General features: G+C 38.5%; 2 protein-coding genes, 1 long non-coding RNA gene and 2 other non-coding genes across 6 annotated transcripts; all 5 read right to left on the bottom strand.

Moving 5' to 3' along the window:
* Positions 1–8507: 8507 nt before the first annotated feature.
* LOC141830602 (uncharacterized) lies at positions 8508–12034 on the bottom strand. Of its 2 annotated transcripts, XM_074718004.1 has the most exons (6): positions 11931–12034; positions 11767–11853; positions 11614–11676; positions 11431–11532; positions 9804–10191; positions 8508–8562 (listed from the first exon to the last, which is right to left on the bottom strand). In XM_074718004.1, the coding sequence occupies exons 1-5, from the start codon at positions 12006–12008 to the stop codon at positions 9820–9822; spliced, it is 702 nt and encodes a 233-aa protein (XP_074574105.1). In that variant the 5' UTR covers positions 12009–12034; the 3' UTR covers positions 8508–8562; positions 9804–9819. The 2 variants fall into 2 exon arrangements, with proteins under 2 accessions (XP_074574105.1, XP_074574104.1); XM_074718003.1 differs by lacking the exon at positions 8508–8562 and having other exon boundaries at positions 9673–10191.
* A 195-nt stretch (positions 12035–12229) lies between these two features.
* Positions 12230–12301, bottom strand: TRNAD-GUC (transfer RNA aspartic acid (anticodon GUC)). The gene has a single exon. It is a non-coding gene; the product is annotated as a tRNA-Asp (tRNA).
* Positions 12302–12517: 216 nt separating this feature from the next.
* Positions 12518–12589, bottom strand: TRNAD-GUC (transfer RNA aspartic acid (anticodon GUC)). Its single transcript has one exon. It is a non-coding gene; the product is annotated as a tRNA-Asp (tRNA).
* A 136-nt stretch (positions 12590–12725) lies between these two features.
* LOC141830600 (scarecrow-like protein 34) lies at positions 12726–16141 on the bottom strand. The gene is made up of 2 exons (XM_074718002.1): positions 15838–16141; positions 12726–15363 (listed from the first exon to the last, which is right to left on the bottom strand). Exons 1-2 carry the CDS (start codon positions 15900–15902, stop codon positions 12867–12869), a joined length of 2562 nt encoding a protein of 853 aa, XP_074574103.1. The 5' UTR covers positions 15903–16141; the 3' UTR covers positions 12726–12866.
* Positions 16142–16814: 673 nt separating this feature from the next.
* Positions 16815–17640, bottom strand: LOC141830342 (uncharacterized). Its single transcript, XR_012601968.1, has 3 exons — positions 17585–17640; positions 17443–17496; positions 16815–17356 (listed from the first exon to the last, which is right to left on the bottom strand). It is a non-coding gene; the product is annotated as an uncharacterized LOC141830342 (long non-coding RNA).
* Between the last annotated feature and the right edge of the window lie 2216 nt (positions 17641–19856).

Here is a 19856-nt window from a genome sequence, read left to right on the forward strand (position 1 = left end):
TAGATCGGATGTGAATCCGATTGGTTCCTCTCGAGTCGGTTTCTATCGGGATGATAATTATCGAGTCTGATAATGTAAGGACTCCTTGACACCTAATGATGTGCAGATGTCTAATTCGGTTCTGATAAGGGAAATTGAAAGGGTTAGAACTTAATTAGAAGGAAGATCCTCTGACACACAAGTCAAATTTTAAAGAAGAGTTTGCAAGAGAAAAACCTCTCGATATTATTATCGTTACTTTATATAAGGAGCAAAAAGTCGTCAATATTTATACCATTTTCACCAAAGAGCAACTTTCTGTAATTGGTATCATTATAATCATTGTATCGCATCCGAACTTAGGAGTGGTTTGATTTGAACCCATTCTGGATCAGACTAGTTGGACTTAACTCATGCGTGACCTGGACTTATTATACACAATAATTAAATATATATATATATATATAATATATATATATAATATATATATATATATAGTTAAATATATGTATTTACACGGAAAAATATTAATGTAATGTTAATAGGAAAGGAAATATTAAAATAATAAATGATAAATAAATATATAAGGATATATAGAAGTTAATCAGATTTTTTTTCAGATTTATAGTGAATTTATAGATATTTTCAAGATAATGATTGTTAGCATTGAAAAAAAAATCTTAATTATCGTATTTAAATGAGGAGTTGATTGGATAATTAACATATAGTTTAGAAATCAAACTTTGTCTTTGAGCATAGTTGAGTTGATTACGATGAAACAGAGTTGTTGAAGTGGACAAGATCAAATCTCGATGAAGCCGAGGCAATACTCTCTTCCGTCATGACCAATTACAACTTTGCGTTGTGAGGCCGACCATGTTCGCTGCCATGCATTGCATTATCATCCTCAAGCCTAGGGTTAGTTCAATATATATGGTATATCAAATTTTGCATATGATACTGTATACCGTAAAAATTATATCGATACTATATCGGAAATTCTATATATTGAAACTTCAGTATATCAAAACTTCGATATATCAAATTTTAAATATGGTATAAATTTCATACCGTTCATATCGAAATATTCGATATATCAAAATTTTCTTATGATATATATCATATGCCAAAAATCAAATAAATTAAATCAATAAGACATCGGTTAATTTAATTTTCAATTGAATTAATTAAATTATATAATATTGATTTTCAAAAATACTTAGTCAACACGATAGATCATTAAAGTTGAAATAAAATTAATTAATTTAAAAAATAATTATAAAAAACTCTTATATAATAAAGATAAATAGGACTAATGATAATTATATATATATATATATATATAATTTAAGAAAAATAAAAAAAATAAATACGTTAAATAGAAAAAATTTAATAGAGATGAAATTATAATTATTTTTCTATCAAATAAAAAATATTAATTGATTCTAAATTATATTATTAAATCACATAAATAAAATTTAAAATTTATTATAAACATAATAATCTTAAAATTTTTTTACTATGATGCCAAATTTTAAAATTCTGTATCACTGTGTGATGTTGGAATCTGCGGTGGCAGATTTTAAAATTTAACATCACAGTGGTATTGATTTTTAAAATTCAACACTACATTATTAGATTTTTGATATTTCAATATATATTAAAATATCAAAAAATTAATAAATCTCATATTGATATCAAAAAGATCAATACGGTATAATATTCATATCAAAATTTTCAATATGAACAGTATATATCGATATGACATGTTTTGTATACTGAAATTTTTGATATATTCTCTGTTAGAACCGATGAAATCAAAATATCTTCACAATAGTATGATATTGTCTACTTTGAACCTAAGCCCTCATGATTTTGTTCTTGAGCTCTCCCCAAAAGGCCTCATACCAATGGAGATACTTTCCATCCTTTTAACCTCATGATCTTTTCCATGTACTTTAGATGTGAGCCTATGTTTGCACCATTGAAATCCAACATTCTCCACCCTACTCGAGCTCGTACCAGGTGCTTGATCTCCGAGTAACCATCACTGTCATCTCTGTCTCTCGATGCTAACAACCTTATCGTCACTGTTGTCACCGTGATCGCAACCACCACCGACCATCTATAGTTGCCCAACCCAATGGCATTACCGGCCACAGACGAGAGTTGCCGGAGAAGGAGCCGTGAGTCAATTGGATAATGGATTTAGTTAACGTGATTATGTTAATTAGAATCGATCGTTAATTAAGGTTGATTAATTGTTCAAGTATAATGGCTGTTAGGTTAACAAATTAATTTAATTAAACTTCATTGGATTGATTAAAGCATGTTAACTGATTTAGTTAATGTGATATGTTGATTGGAACCGATCGATTAATTAAGGTTGATTAATTGCTCAATTAATGGTTGTTAGGTTAACAGTTAATCCAATTAAACTTCATTGGATTGATTAAAGCATGTTGACGGATTAATTGAATCCTCTAATTTGGTTTGACTAATTAATAAGTTTATTAGACGATTAAGTCGATTTAATTGCATAAATCTATAGATGAATGAATTGATAGATAGTTTAATTAATTCATGAATCTATCAACTAAAGGAAGATTAATTCTTCTGCAAAAGGAAGAATTAATTACTTAAGAATTATATTCTACAAACTCATTTAAGAAATATAGATGACTAATACCAAAGAATGGGGGGAATGAATTTTTTTGTTATTGGTATAAGTCGAGTACCTAATTAAGTAGTCTTTGTACCTTATTTAATTGTAGATTCTAGCTCGAGGTAGAGTCTTCGATTTGAAGACAACTAATTAAGATGTTCTTTAATAGATATGGATAGTTCTTCCTTCATCTTTGTAGTTTCTTTGACTTTAATGTATGATTTTTTTTTTATATTGATTAGACAGTTATTACTTGCTCACTGATATAAGTGTCGTAGAGGACGTGACTTCCTCCGAGATAAAGGTCAAGAGTCAAGCAAAGGTTAATTAAGTCAAGCAAAGGTTAAGGTTCGGGTCGATCTGGTAAGACAGATCAACACGGATTTGATTCCACTGGAGTGAGATATCTGTCTCCTTGGGCTCAGATTGTACTTCGAACTCAGTATGGACTCAGTCCTGACACTCACTTGCGCCCTCGAAGTCATCTCGTCTCGATCATCTCGACCCTGTATCTCATCTCAGCCATCTCGGCCAGAGTCGTCTCGGGGGCTCGGTTGCTGTCTCGGCGGCTCGGCTGCCCTCTCGGCCATCTCAACATTGAGTTTCACCTCGACCATCTTGGCCCCACATCTAGTCTCGACCATCTCAGTCATCTCGTCTTAGCCAGCCTCGTCTTGTCATCTCGATTGTCTCGTCTTGAGTCTCATCTCGGCCACTCCGCCTCGGCTGATTCCATCTTGGGCTCCACCTTCATGCGTCTTTTATGAACCGTTATCTTACATGACCTACTAAAGGGAAACGTGAATATTCTCACGGACATGTGACAATCCAAGAATGAACAGGCAATTACGAGGTTGTCAGACTTGGTCCCCTCGGATACCCTTTTTTTGCACATAAGGCCAAGAGGAAATGGTTGTCGGATCTGATCCCTTTTGCAGGTTAGTGTAAGGACGCTATCCCATCTGACGTGGAGATGCCTTGAATAGGAGAATAAAAATTATTAAAATATTTTTATTGGATTTTGGAAAGATTTGGCATGATCATTGAATTTTGTAGATATTTGACATAGTCATTGAATTTCATAAAGATTTTGGTATGATTCCAATATATTTAATATTTCTTAATTCTAAAAACTCTAATTTACTAGTTTTTTTATATTTCTCTCTTTCCTTCTTTATTAACCTAATAACATATTTTACCCAACTTCAAACATTTTACTTATTTGATAGCTTATTTTCTCTCTTCAAAACGTTGATGGTTTAAATTTATTTTTTAAATTGAAAGTTTTAAAAGAAATAATAATTTCAAAATTAAAAACAGCACTTAAAGTATTAAGTCTTATAAAAAAATTAAATTCTTTTCCTAATGCATGGATAGCTTATAGAATATTACTTACCATACCTGTTAGTGTAGCTTCAACGGGAAAAAGTTTTTGAAAATTAAAATTAATAAATCTTATTTACATTCAACTATATCTCAAGAAAGATTAAATAATTTAGCAATGTTATCAATTGAAAAAAAATATTATTAAAACTTGAATATGAAAATTTAATTAATAATTTTGCATCTCAAAAAATTAGAAAATCTAATTTTATATAAAAAATTTATTCTTAATTTAATATTTTTTAATTTATTTTAAAAAAATTTTAAATTCATCATTATCGATCTTAAGTCCGAATAAAAACAAGATAAGAAACTTTTTTTAAATAATAATAATTATTTAAAAAAAATTTTGCCTAGGGCCTCGCAGAAGCTTGAGCCGCCCTTGAGTAGGCTATAAAAAGTATAACACCCTGCCTTATTCCAGGTTCGACTTGGAAAAACCCTAACTTTATCTCTTCCTGCTCACCTTTATTCATTTTTCGTAGAACCCTAACTTGAACGTCAGAGTGGTTTGTCAAGACTCCCTGGCGCTTTTCTAATCTCTCCTTAAAGTGTGTTTCAGGTCCTCATCGTCTCCCGCGTCCTAGCTCATCCAAGAGGTCGCACACGTCAGATTGTTCGTTGATTGGTGGCTTGACCATTCGCAGTATTTGACCAGAACACTCATATTATATCCAATTGTTCTTGCAATTGCCCTTTTGTTGCTTGATCATATTTTAGTTTATTTTGATATCTATATAGTCTCATTATTATTCATGCTTGGTTTTTCATATATGTATAACATTACCAAATCATAGTGTAGTTATAGAATTATGCTTGTGCATTTATACTATAGTGTAGTTATATACTTAGGCTCGTGTCTACATTAGTGATATTATATTACAGTTATGGGTTTAATTTTTACTTGTTATATTTCTATGTATCTGGACTGCCACTAGACTAAATAGTATAGTGTCAGTTCATCCACAATATGTATTTAGTTAACTACACATCATATCTACCCACTAGATCAGATAGTGGCAATGTGAGTTCGTCCGCAGACAGTGATATCATACGCTCTGATCATCCACTAGATTAGATAGTGGTAGTGTGAGTTCGCTCGCAGTCAGTAACTGAGGAGCTAACTAGCTACCTCATCCTGTCTACCTAGAGACCAAATAGTAATAGCGTGAGTTCACTCATAGATAGTAATTATATATATCCTGACTGTCCACTAAATCAATACTATAATATAAGTACCTCTGCTATGCAGAGTAGAGAAATAGCCTTTGGGGCTATTTACGACTAATCCGATGGGCCAAAATTAGTAAGTTACGTAAATAGCCCCAAAGGCTATTTATCTGCCCAAAAATCTAGTAAGTTATAGCAGAGTAACTTATATTATATATAGGCGGATTAGAACTTATATTATGAATGCAGGGCCTTTGGGGCTATTTATCTCCTTCGGATTAGTCGTAAATAGCCCCTTTGACTATTTCTCTCCCCAATATATATACAGGGTAACAGAGGAACTTATATTATATACAGGGGGATTAGAACTTAATATTATGAATGTAGGGCCTTTGGGGCTATTTATCTCCTTGGGAATTTATTATAGAATTTATCTTTCTTTAGGGCTTAGTCGTAAATAGCCCCAAAGGCTATTTCTCTACTCTGCATAGCCTCTCTAACCCCTAATCTGGATGGAGTAGCTGAAGAATGGATTTGAATTGCCCACAGTTCTATTGAAGAATTGCATGAAGACAGGGGCGGATCCAGGCGAGGGCTGGAGGGGGCTGAAGCCCTCGCCAGGATCGTTACGTGAAGAGGTCGGGGAAGATGGAAGCTTTGAGCATGGCGATGAAGAGAAGAACAGAGCGGTGGTGGCCGTTGGATCGGATGTAGGATTTGATGAGGAAATTACAGGTGTCAGTGTCGATGAGGTGTCGGATTTGGGCGAAGGCGAGGGGGAGGAGATGGAGCCCATGGGAGGAGAGGGTGAGGTCAACGACTGCTTGGAGTGTGGCGGCGGCGAGGGGTCCGCTGGTGGTGGAAGCGAGCAAGTGGGAGAAGGTTTGTTGGAGGATGGCGGTGGTTGCGGTGGCGCTGGTGCTGAGTTGAGGCGGAGGCTGAGAAGCATGGAGGAAATGGCGGCGGCGGACATGGCTGGAAAGGCAATCGAAGAGTTTTGGAGGGAAGAGAAGAAGGGGAGATTTAGACATGAAGGTTGAGTTCGGTGTTTGTTTGGGTTAATCGATTAATATTGTATAATTGTTAAATATTTTTTTAAATTGTATTTATAAATATTAATGTATTAATCAATCCTTTTTTTAAATTTTTAATTTAAAATTCAGAATTTAAAATTTATCTTTGTTAGACTTGTTAGAGAAACCTCTAAAAAGCTCCCTTGCTTTCCTACTTAGAGCCTTCAACTTATGTCAATCAATGGCTGAGTCAGCCCGGATGATTTACTCGGGTTGATTTCGAATTATGAGCTACACCGATGTAATACCCGGGCTATGCTATTCATTTCTTCAATTTTTCCTTTCTTTTACCCATAAATCTAAAAAAAAATTCTTCTTAAATGTTCACTAAAAAAAACATTGTTTTAGCAACGAAATTTTGTAACAAAAAAAATTATAAATTTTTTTTGATTCCCATTACTTTCTTATTCATGCCAAGTAGCATCAATGGTAATTATACCCATTTCAGTATCTATACCAAGCACCATCAATTCAGTAATCATTCTCATTGCTATTAACCCCTCAAAGAAAATTCATCATCATTCTCATTACCGAATATATACCAAGCGCCTCTTTTATGATTTTAGAGTGTTTTGGAATGATTATTATATTATAAAAAAATTTATTAGCCCCCACTAAATATTATTTCTGGATCCGCCCCTGCATGAAGACCTAGCCTAAGAACCCACGTTGCCTGGTTCATCGTTGAAGCCTCCCGGCAAAGCGCGGAGTCGAATGCTAAGATTGAACTAGATAGGGCCAATTCCTGTTATATAGTGCACGTTAACCTATTCTAACCACCCTTGTACCAGGGGTTGGACCCTCTCTTGAGCTGCTTAGCCTCAGAAGAGAAGGAACAAGAATAGTAGCATGAGTTCTTCCGCAGCCATTACTTCTTATGTACTTGTTATATATTTGTTGTGCACTTATTTTGTTCAAGAGATAAATGTATTGCATGTACTCTATATATTTGTTAAACATGGTTGATCAGGTTAGTAGATGGTTAGCAAACAAAGGACGTGTAGTGTTGACTACCCTGTCATCACTCAAAGATCATTCGCTTACTAGTCCCATATCACTTGAGTTAACTGAATTGATCCAAGTTCAACCATGAATTATCTGACTTGACTCGAGCTCAACCTGGAGCTGAGCCAGCCTAGCTTTGCATTGACCAAGTCTTGATCTACCATGTGGCCCCTGCTATCTCTCCTACATCATACAGCTAGGGTTTGTAATCTCTTCAAATACATATGCACTCAGGACATAGCACAGACAATGAGTGTATGATATTATTGGTGTAATGGTTAGGAATCGATTCTAGGAGATGATGACTTAGGATTGATCCCGCCATTCGTCTACCGCTTGTGTATCTATATGAATCTCCTTTTATATTCATGAGATCAGTTCTAGAGAGAGGCTGTTGAGATAGCGGATCTAACTTTTTCAAACAGACCTGTGCAAGCGCGCGCACACACAAAGAAGAGCAAAAGGTTTATGATTGCAGTTGACTCCAATTAAGTTATCCATACAAATTCGTAAACCCTTTAACCAATATATGTACAAAATTATAGGAAAACAAAACTTCTTTCATTGCACGCCTTCCTTTGATCTCTCCATCTCTTGTGAGTTGTGAGTTCTTCTTCTACACTTGGATTTGTTCTCAAGTTTCTTTTCCTTTTTCAGCGGCCGTCAGTCTCTCCAGCAAAGGAGCATAACGACACAGCGGCGCATGATGTAGAACTTGGCCCTCTGCTCCCTCACAAGACTCCCGCATCTCCTGGACAAGGACTCCGCCGCGCTCCTCTTCCTCGCGGCTCCTCCTCCTCTCTTCCTCGACAGCTTCCATTTCTCGTCCATGCGCACCTCCATCGCCCGGACGGATTCTACAGGAAGTGAATTAAGAAACAGAGGGAGGATAAGCACGCCTCTTATAGGGAGAGGGCTTCGGGCTCATTGCTGTCGGGCGCCAGTGAGATGCTACTGCTCTTTGGAAGCGACCCACGGCCCTGCGAACAGCCGAAACAGGAACGAGATTAGAAAATAGTGATGACAGAGGAGTTTGATTGACTCTGGAGACAGAGCACTAATAATGGAGCAGGCACGGACGTCGCTACGCGCGCATGGCGACGGAGGAGACGCTGACCATTCAGAGCCGTGTCGGACATGCCCCGCCCGGCGGCGCACGCGTGGATCCTACGGCCGACGGTGGCCGTGACGTGCATTGGAGCAGCGTCGACTCGACGTGGAAGGGAAAAGGATGGAGGTCTCCGGGAGGAGACAGGGCACGTGGTGACTGGTCCAGTACGAGTGATTCTGACATTGATCGCCCATCAAAAACGCCATGTCAATACAAAAATTCTGAATTAACATTGAAATAAAATTAAATTTTCATATTAAAAAAATTAAAATTATAAGATAGAGATATTTATATTGACAGAAAAGTTATGCTGCGCGCGTGCGCGACAGCGGGATCACCTTCCATCACATGATTACGAGTCCATCTGACCGTCCAAATTGGGAATGTACAGTAAACACGCCCCCCGACCCCCGCCACTTCCGGGCTCCCTCGGCGCGTCGTCCGACCACCGCCGACCATCGGCTCGGGCCCGATCGATGGCCCACTCGCCGGCGCACCGTCCGGCGGCCGACGTTCCTTCCTCGACCGGTCTCCGACCATAATTTGGCCTCAAACCGGCCGCGATTTAGCCCATAGCCCAATGGTCGCTGCTGGATGCGGCGGTTTCCGACCGAATTCGATTGGATTCCGACCACTATCCGGCCGGAATCCGGCGTCAGATGGTGCGCCAGCGAGTGAGTCATCAATTGGGCCCGGGGCGGCGGTCTCCGGTGGCCGGACAGCGTGGCGACAGCGGCTGGGGGTCGGGGGTATCGCGCACGGGTCGGGTAAATCCCCGTCGCGTAATATAGAAAAACTCTCTATATTGATATGAGACTTTTAAAATAAAACTCAAAGATAAAATTATAAGGACCTAGATCTAAAATGGATAATATCATACTATTTTAGAGATATATGTGGATTCTATCGAATCTAACAGTTGTATCAGAACATGATCTATATAGTATCATATCCATATGAGGACCCTCACAAAGGAATAATTGGGGACTCCTAATAAGGGATCCGTTGGGACCATTAAAGGGGTAAATCCATTAAGATCCGAACCAGTAAAAAATCTGTTGAGATCGTTAAAGAAAGGTTCCCAATGATCCTTTGTTTGAGTAGATTATTGAGATACAATCAAAATCTCATATTAAAAATATATAAAAAAAGATCTTGAAATTATAAGATGAAGATATCTATATTGATATGAAGTCTTTTAAATAAAACTCAAAAACAAAACCATAAAGACTCGGACCCAAAATTGGCAATGCTATATCGTTTTGAAGATATATATGAATTCCATCTATTCTAACATCATGTTTATTCAGTTCATAACACTAACTCATAGTCGTAATCAGGATCTTAAATATGTCTAAGAAATGGAACTCAAAATTGTATGAGAATATGCTTTTGGAGAAGAGAATACAGTTTTTACCAGTCAGGCAAATGGCCTACCGACGACCTTGACATATCAAGTATATCTCTCTGGACGACGATCTGGTAGCTTTGGGTCTTAACCATGATGCCTTTGTGAAACGCTGTTTGCAAAATTTAAGAAAGGCTGCATTATCTTGGCTCTCAAGAAGTTTAATCACAAGGTTGCCTCCTTGACGAAGAACACCATCTTCATTCGTATCGCCGTCTGTGTTGTTATCACTTGACGACTCTGCTATATTATCCCCGGTCGAGTTTGGTAAAACTACCCTGCCTATGGCCAATGAGAGAGCCCGGGCGCCAAGTTCGCAGGAGAGAGCCGTGTCCTTTACCGTGATGCCCGATACCGGTGGACACATATCCGATAAAATCACAGAAAACCCTCTTTCCTGAAGAAGTTATGCCAAAATGAACACACTTTCAGACTAGAACTGTTGTATGTATACGAAACCATTACTCTTTAGTAACTTGAAAAGATAAGTAGTAGTGCTGATAGAGTTCATGATTCAAAACAATGACAACATCATCGAGCCATCCTAGTCTCGATTATTTGGGGTTTGATACATGCATTTTATCCGCCATTGTTATAGGTTATCACATTAGTTATATGCTGATGAGTTCATGAGTTGGACCCAATTACTTGAAATCGGCTATAGCCTATACTCAAAATATCTTTAATAACCTTAAATTGAGCTTTCTTTGATCTATAAGTTATACAGTGGTATCAAGACCTTCCGAGCGAAAGTGATAAAAGCACCATTTGTTTTTCAATGACAAACTACTTCAGTGTTTGATAAGTTGCTTTCAACAACTAAACTTCAAATATGGCCAATAAGTAGCAAACCCAGAGACTAATGTCTTGGGGCAAACAATATTGATAATTTTAGTAGGCATCGAATCAAAAGGTATAGCAAAAGGTTGAAGTGAGAATATTTAACAGCTTAAAATGATAATGTAAGGATGCCTAACAAGATAAGAACTCATAGATGATAATAAATGAACTAGTCTTCTCTAACAGGTGTTGGAGGTATAAATCCTTCTAGATTACCAAATTGAAGATGCCAATGTGGTATGAAACTCAAAAATTATTGTTGGGACAATGATGGACTAGCATTTGAAACACAATAAAATCTTTAAATTAGCAAAGGTCAAAGCCAAGCCAGAAATAAGACTGCTTCATTAAGCAAATCTAAAGGTGTTGAAGCCGATAACAGCTTAAAATGGTAATTTAAGGATGCCTAACAAGATGAGAACTCATAGATGATAATAAAATGAACTAGTCTCCTCTAACAGGTGTTGGAGGTATTGATCAAGGGTCGACTTAAATCCTTCTAGATTACCAAATTGAAGATGCCAATGTGGTATGAAACTCAAGGATTATTGTTGGGACGATGATGGACTAACATTTGAAACACAATAAAATCTTTAAATTAGCAAAGGTCAAAGCCAAGCCAGAAATAAGACTGCTTCATTGAGCAAATCTAAAGGTATGAAACGCAATTCTAAAGGAATCAGTAACTTCCATAGAGTTTACATGGAAAAAATAGCATCAATGAATTGCAAATAGCCAACGACAATTAAAATGTTCCAGATCATCAGCATCCAGTAATCAGGAAAAAAAATAATACCTGAGGAGACATTGCCTTGACTTGATCTCTCAACAAATTCATCACATCCGCACAGATTGCTCTGACCCGAGAATCACAATGAGAAGAAGGAACTTTCACTTTCTGCAATGCAATCAACACCATATACACAGAGAATTAAAACTGACTTCTCAGGGAAAAAAAAACCATAGTCGTGGGAGAAACCTTTATATCAATGCCAATGACTGATCCGCCCTTCTCCAGCGGACCCAGGCTCTGACAAGCAACCTAGTTATGTTGCAAAGATTGAGCATCGGATTTAGCAAAGCATCCATAAATTAGGAGTGAGTTTTTGAGACGAATGGAAGGGAACGGCACCTGAAGCCAAGCGCCTGGTGCGCATCCAAGATCAAGCACCGAAGCCCCCGGCGTTATGAGCTTATGCTGCTTCTGCATCTGCAGAAGCTGCGAAGAGAAGGGAAAAGCAGAAGTCAGATTCGTTTCCGAATCAAAAGCAACGACAAAGAGAACAGAGACGGAACCTTGAAGGCAGATCGAGCGACGTAACCGAGACGCTGCGCTTCCCTGCAGAAGAAGTCCGGCGCGCCGGCGCCGCTCATCGTCGCCGTCTTCCTCTCTCTGTCTCTCTCTCTCTCTCCGCTTCTCTTCGCCCGCCAGCCGCTGCGCCAAACCCTTTCGATTGTAAACGTGTCGGGTTGAACTCTCAAAGCCCAATTAACAATGTTGGAATTACTTAGGCCTTGGCCCATTTATCAACTGTAAAGCCCAGCCCATTTATAATAGGGGGAAAAAAACAAAAAAAACCCCCAAAAAAAGAAAGCGCCGTTGCCGGGGATCGAACCCGGGTCACCCGCGTGACAGGCGGGAATACTCACCACTATACTACAACGACAATTGTGTTTTTCTTTACTTTAAAATATATAAATTTATAATTAAAGTCAAAGCCAACCCCAAAAATGGAAACGCCGTTGAAATTACCCGGGTCACCCGCTGACAGGCGGGAATACTCACCATTTACAACGAGAATTGTATTTTTCTTTACTTTAAAATTTATAAATTTATAATTAAAGTAGAGGAAAAAAACTAAAACCAACCCCAAAATAGAAAACGCCGTTGCCGGGGATCGAACCCGGGTCACCCGCGTGACAGGCGGGAATACTCACCACTATACTACAACGACGATTTATTTTTACACTTTAAAACATAAATTATAAAATTATGATTAATGTAGGTTTCCATGTTAGGAAAAATTCCTGAAAGAAAAACAGTTATGTCCGTTTCAATGAGAATCCTGCATCAGTTGAAGGTTTCAGAACAACAATGGTGAAAGTGAGCATGTCTTTCATGTCAGAGAGTACAGAGATTGAAATCTAAGTTCCTCCCATGAGTAAACAGTACATGAAACTCATTTACATCATTGGCTGAAGAAAATACAAGTGAGTTTTGATGAAATAAAGCTAATGAAAAATATTGGGTTTCCATGAGGATAAAGCATATATGATACGACCCTTCCACCCTTGCAGCATCCATTTGCTATCTTCGTCGACGACGAAGTCCTTGTTGTAGCAGGCCTTCACCTTATCTTTTGCTTTCTTCATGATATCTCGATTCAATGGGAGCTGCATAAACCCTGCTCTTAGATTCCTCACACTCCATTGCTTGTAGGTCTCCGGCCTCTCCATTCTTTCTGTGCCCTCGCAAGCAATGATATTGAGAGCCTCGCGGCCAAAGAGGACACTTTCAATCAGCTGTCTCGACTCGTGCTTCTGCACCACGTTCGTCTCGATCATGTCGAACACAGAGGAGTAGTGGAACAGAGCTTCTCGGAAGCGCGTGACGAAGAATGGTGCACTGTATGTGCCATTCACAATGCCATGAATGAACACATCCGGATTCATTCTTCGTATGTTGTTCAAGACCATGTCCCTTGGGTTATCTACTACCACCGTCTCATCCATGAGGCTCTTAAACCTGTAGAAACAGTTCACAACCAGCACCTCGTCTCTTTGGAGGTGGAGGTCCTCAGCTCGAATGGTCTCCCACTTGGCTGATGCAATTGACCGATACTCAAATGGAATGTTAAAACTGCGAGCGTAATCAGCTAAACGACGGCCAGTTTCATCAATCAGCTCAGCCGGACGGAACCCAGCAACAGGAGTATCAATGCCAGTGATGCGAACTTTGGGAGGCCTACCGCGATAAGAAAGACGTTGCAAGAAACACGGCCATTGTAGACCATAGTATATGCCAAAATCTATGATGTGCAACTTTGTCGCCTTCTCTGCCACATCTAAGATGGTCTGGGTGGAGAAAAAATGGGAAAGCTTCCTAAAAGGGCAGGCAGTTGTGTAAAGCTGGTAAGCCTTCAGAATATCAGTAACAGAATACCGTTTCGACGTCAAGGAATGATAGATTTGGCTTCCTGTACCAGCAAGGCGAGCTTGGAGGCCATTTGCAAAGTAATGAGCTAGCCTCTCATTTGCATCTCCTTCTGGTGAAGAATGCTGTCTGATCTGCTTCAACAATTCATTTGCATTGCGAGGATCGCCTGCAGCCACAGCTTGAGCACAATGAATTAAGAGAGTTCTAAGGTCCACAACCTCCCTCTTCGATTGTGTCCTCCCTCGACTTTTCCCTGAACTGGAGGATCCTTTTGAGTTACTGCTACGAGAAGCTTTGTTTGCCTCATTCTGCAATTTTGTTTTGAGTTTATCAGCAGCAGTTACACAAAGCTCCTCAGATAACAGAATCTCATCAAGCATATCAGTGCGGCGAGAATCATCAGAGAAGATAGCTGATTGTTTATTACTCCTACCTGCCTCCAAATCCACATCCTGGCCATGTGGATTTTTCTTTCCCCTAGATGAATAAACTTGATTTTCATCAACTTTGTCCTCTTTTTTGACCTCAACCACTTGTTTCCCTTTTTTTGGCACTTGTGGTAAGCGGAAATCTTCTGCCCCTAAATCAATCACCAGCTTATCCTTGCTTGGAAGAAATTTCTGTCCTTCCTCGAATCCCTTTCGGAACTGTGAATCAGACTGGTTTTGGGCAAGGAAATCATGAGATGAAAGCATTGCCAGAAAAGATTTCTCCATCCCATCTGCTGTATTACCAAAGCTATTCTCCAAGAAAAAAGTAGATTGTAAAGAATCACTGAATACAACTGGGTTGATCTGTGACTGAGAAGACTCGGCATGTTCATCACACGACCCACCGTTGTCCTTAGCTGTGTTGCCACTGCCAGTAGAGTTAGAATGGTGATCACTGGTGTAACCATCAGGACTGTCTGAAACATGGCCAGGAAATAACGGTGGCTTATGAATTGAAGTTGGGACTTTCTCATCTAAGATGTCATGAAATGGCTTCTCTACAGCTAAGAGAGCTGGGTTTTCTGAAAAGGTATCAAATTTATCATCATTGCTCCCCTCCTCCATGAGCATTTGCATATACCTGACAACAATATCTGAGAATTCAGAATCGTCTGGGGAATCGACTGTGGAGCCTGAAACCAGCGGTGGCGCAAGGTGGGAGACTGGGTTAGAGACAGAGGGCAGAGAGCTGGGCTGCACACTTGCAAGGTCGAACAGCATACTCTGATTAGAAGATTGCTGTTGTCCTCCCAATTCTACGTTGCTAAAAGCGTTCTCCTGACTGAAGAGATGATCATAACAAAATTCCCCATTTAAGAGGCTGCTAAACGAGGGCATGGCAGTGGCACTGACGCCGGGCGCTGAAGGAGTTTGAAGAAATGTGACGTTGGGGAGGTCAATGACACTGTTTGGGGCAGAGGCAATGGTGGCTGCCGCCGGCTGTGACGGCTGCGGCCCTTTTACTTTGAAGCTATTTGCAGTGGATGGATCAGAAAAGAACTGGTTATTATCAAATTCCTCTAACAGTGCTCGCAGATCTCCAATTCCACTGTCCATGGCTTGCGGATTCTCATTAGCAAGCCTGAGAGACGACTATTATCGTCAATAAACCCTAATCGAATAAAGTCACAAACACAGAAAAAATAGGAGACTTTTACAAATCAAATGCAAACTGCGTGAGAAATCTGGTGCACTTTTTTTTAATTCAGGAAACAATCTCTTAAGAACTAATTTTGAATAAGAAATCGTGCAAACTTAACAAAAAAATCGCATGGATAACAAAACCTAGAACCAAAAAAACTGGAACTGAGATCGCCAAGCACCATCCACATACCTCGATAAGGCAAGCGCAGACGAATCGGAAGTAGAAAGAACTAAAAGCTTAAAATAGCATTAAGATTACTGGGAAACGCAAGCAATCGCATCTTTCAGAAACCGACCGCTTAGGAATCGATGGGATCACCGACGACTAGTCGAAACTAATCGATAACAACAAGAAAAATAACGAACTGATTCAAAGATGTCGACATAACCAAGGGGAAGGAGAAGGGCTTACCCTAAACCGGGCGCCGAAGAAGAGCTCCACCAAAAGGGGCAAACTTCGTTGACTACTTCCTTCATCTGCTCCTCGCTTTATATAGGTGTGAGATTAATCAGAGAGATTCCGCGAACAAGGTTACAACAAAAGCAAGAGCCAGTAAAACTGCGAGTTCAGAGCCAGATTACGATCCTGCCCTTATCGGATCAGTCGTCGCCACGGAAGCCATAGAAGTTCAGAGATGCTCTCGGATGCGACGACGGAGGAGGACGCGGAGTTGACCGGCGACTCGTCGTCGCTCGGCGCCGACGAACGAGGCCGATGGAAGGATAAGGACAGATGGCTTGTTCAAATTGGTGGTCTAAAAGATTTATATATTTATTATTTGTAAATTATCAACGACGCCCCTATTATCATCGTAAATTTGTTTTAACGCCCAAAATTTGCATACGTTTGTATAATATATTTTGTCGGATGTTTTAATGTCTTATTCATGCCCACCGATACATTGAATGGGAATATATATTCTCTGCATAAGGACAAAAAGGGAATATATTTCTCACGTATGATTTTGGGAGCGATAGATTACTAGGACAGATTCTATCTTTTATAAAAGAAAAAAATATATATATTAGTCACTATAATTTTTTAATTTAATTTTTATAAATAATCATGGATCTAATTTTATGAAGTTGGGTAACGAATTCCACCTTTTATTGAAAAAAAATATACAAATAATTTAACAGATAGTCATAAAATTGATCATATGAGAGAGATGATCAATTTTATCTTTTGTTATAGGAAATAAACAAATAAAAATATACAAGATAAAATATTTGATCTCTCTATCAATTTTATAATTTTTTTTAAAATTATGATAATTTTTCTTAGCGCAAAATGTTTATGAATAAATTTAATATTCAAATTTAATAAGAATGTTTGCTCAATACATATAATACTAATTAAATAAATAAATTTAATAACTCATTCGCTCTGTTTGGATCGGGTGAGGGACGGTTCATTAATGGAAGGGGAAGGGAGGGGAAGGGAGGGGAAGGGAAATAACCTTATTTGGGAAGAAAGGAAGGTTCAAAGGAAAGGAAATGAGAGTTAAAGATATAAAATGTCAAAAATATCCATCGTGCCCCGATTCCATCTCCTCTTCCTCCTCCTCCTCGTCTTCGACCTCCGCATCGGGCCCCTTCCTCGAGCCCCGCCGTCCCGCAGCCGCCTCTTCCCTCTCCGCCGCACCGGCGGATTCCCTCGCCGCCAGCCGGCAGGGGCGACGTCGAAGCTGGTGATTGTCCGGCCGTCGCTGATCGTCACCTGGAAGGAGAGGGGCAGGCCGTCGAGGAACGAGTTGCTCTGCCAGTTCTAGCCCCAGTTGCGGGACATCGCCTGCCAACCGCCCTTGGAGCCCTTGATCGACACCGAGTGCACGTCTCCGACTCCGGCCACGTTCGTGATCAGGACCAAGTTGAAGTAGGAGTGTCCGTTGACGGTGAACCGTATTCCTCCCTTCTTCACGCAGGGCACTCTGTGGGAATTAAAAGCAAAGAGAAACAGTGGATGAGTAGGGGAATGATGAGGCAATCGGCGCTTGACTGCGGGCGAAGGCTTCACCTGCGGAAGGAGACGGGGACGATGCCGGCGCTTGACTGCGGGCGAAGGCTTCACCTGCGGAAGGAGACGGGGACGATGCCGACTCGGTTTAGAAACGAGGATAAGGATGGGTAAAATTGAAATAAACATGTTTAATATTTACTTCCCCTTCCTTACACCCCGATTTGGGGTGTAAGGAATTGTGCTTATTCATGAGCATGGAAGGGGAAAGCTTCCCCTTCTTTCCCCTTCCCCTCCTTATCTCACCCCATCCCAAACACAGATAAAATTTTTTTTCCCCTTTCCTTACCTTTCCCTCCCTTTCCCTCACCTCCTCCCAAACAGAGCGTTAGACACATGTATTCAACCGCTCATTAATATTCGTGAAAAATATTTATAAATAATATTAATCAATGATATTTTTATTAACCTACTAAATAAAAAATTAAATAAATAAATAAATTTATATTATTAAATTTAATAACCAACTTAAAAAAAATAAAATATAAAAATTTTAATAATATCTAACAAACTAAATTAAAAGAATGAAATTAAATCAAATTTAAATAATCATTTTAACCATCTAAAATGTTAGAATTCAGTTTGACTTGACTCGATTATATTTTATATAATTTTAAAATTTTAATTATTAATAAAATATTAGGATTATTTCTATACAAAATTATTAGAATTAATTTGACTCTGACTTTCTTCTATAAAATGTGAAATTTGTCATCTCAATGGTTTCACATGGTCTAACTCCACGATCATTTATAAAGAGATAAATTAAGAAATTATAATGGATCACGACGAAAAAGAAACTTGACTTTGACTTTCAAATCATAAAGAGTGTCCCTATGAATCCGAATCATTGTCGTGTGTGCCTAGCAACAAACCTTGTTATATATTTCTTTGACCTCGACGATCAATCTTCTTATGTTTCGGGGTAATAATGCAATAATAAAAGATGTGACAGACATAAATCATCCATCAAGATTTGCTTTCAATGTACTTAATGATAGATGAATTTTTTTTTAAAAAAATAATTCGATCATATAAATTAAATATCTAAATTAATCATAAAAATTAGATACTAAATTATTTTTAAAAAATCAATATTTGAATTATTAAAAAAAACTGACAGAAAATACATTTTACTTCTTCTCCCATGCCCTTCCGCGGATATAAACGAGCCTGATCCTCGTGCTCAGCGTTCGGCTCGGCGTATCACGTCAGCCTCATTAAACCGTTGACTTTACCCAAAATAATTTTGACTTTAGAAGATGAACAGTGTTAGAAAGGACAAACATGGTCCACACGATCAATGTCTCCTTCGTTCCCTCAATTTCGCTTTCTCTATTTAATGTCTCTTCGATGTTTTTTTAATCTTTACAAAATTTATTATTCTATTTATGAGCATTAAATCGCTTTTATGGTTCATTTAGGTTTCTATTCTGTCTGCTGACCAATTTAATTTTGTCACGCTGTTTTTTTTTTAATTCTTTCTTAATTTGCATTGATAAAACAAAAATAATACAATATTAGGAAATTATTATTTTACTTTTTATTATTATTTTTTTAAAACTTTTTGGAGAAATAACATGAGCAAAATGGTAAGAGATTAGGAGACATTCAAAATTGTTATTGATGGTGTACTTTTTGCTGGTTCGAATTCCTCCTCTTTCAAATATTTTTTTGAGTCGAGGTTATGGTGATGTTCTAGTTGGCCAAGCTCGAATGCCTTGCAAAGAGATGTATGTTAGGATTGGTTGGTGTTATTGGTACGATCACTCTGACGTTTAAGTCCGAATCGAATCGAAATAGGAAACTCGTAGAAGTGAGAGAGAAAAAAAAAATGAATGTCTAACAAAGAAGAATTGTTTCTACACATGATAAAAAAAATCATATCTTAAATTACCTTATATAACTAACGAAAAAGAATCTCCACATGAAATGTCCCATGCTCACCAACTATCCTTTAAGAGGAAGTTAGGATACCCAATATGGTCTAACGGAATTTCCACGTCAAATGTCATGTATCTACCAACTATTCGCACGAGGGGCGGTTAGGGAATAAAAGGGTGACAATCGAAAGCATTTTCACGTAGAATGGTTAGTGCTCACCAACTATCTATTTGAGGATGGATAGGGAAACTAAGAGGGACAACTATTGAATTGTGCCTTTGAGAATCTCCACGCAGTGTCAGACCATCGAAGGCGGAGGGTGAATGTCAGATTCCTCGAGTCTGAATTGGATGTTATTAGATAAAAGTTAAATGTTTAGGGAAATATATTAGTGATTTAGGAGTACTTGGAAAATGAGTCTAGTCAGCCGAGAAGTGAGACTGATCACTTGGGAAATAACCTGGGTACCATTCGTCATTATGATTTTCTATTTAAAGAATTATCTTGAGAAAAATATCAAAAGATAAGGA

The sequence above is a fragment of the Curcuma longa genome, chromosome 6 (assembly GCF_044706935.1).
Source record: "Curcuma longa cultivar G26 ecotype Majalengka, Jawa Barat chromosome 6, ITB_CL_G26_1.1, whole genome shotgun sequence".
Lineage (NCBI taxonomy): Eukaryota > Viridiplantae > Streptophyta > Magnoliopsida > Zingiberales > Zingiberaceae > Curcuma > Curcuma longa.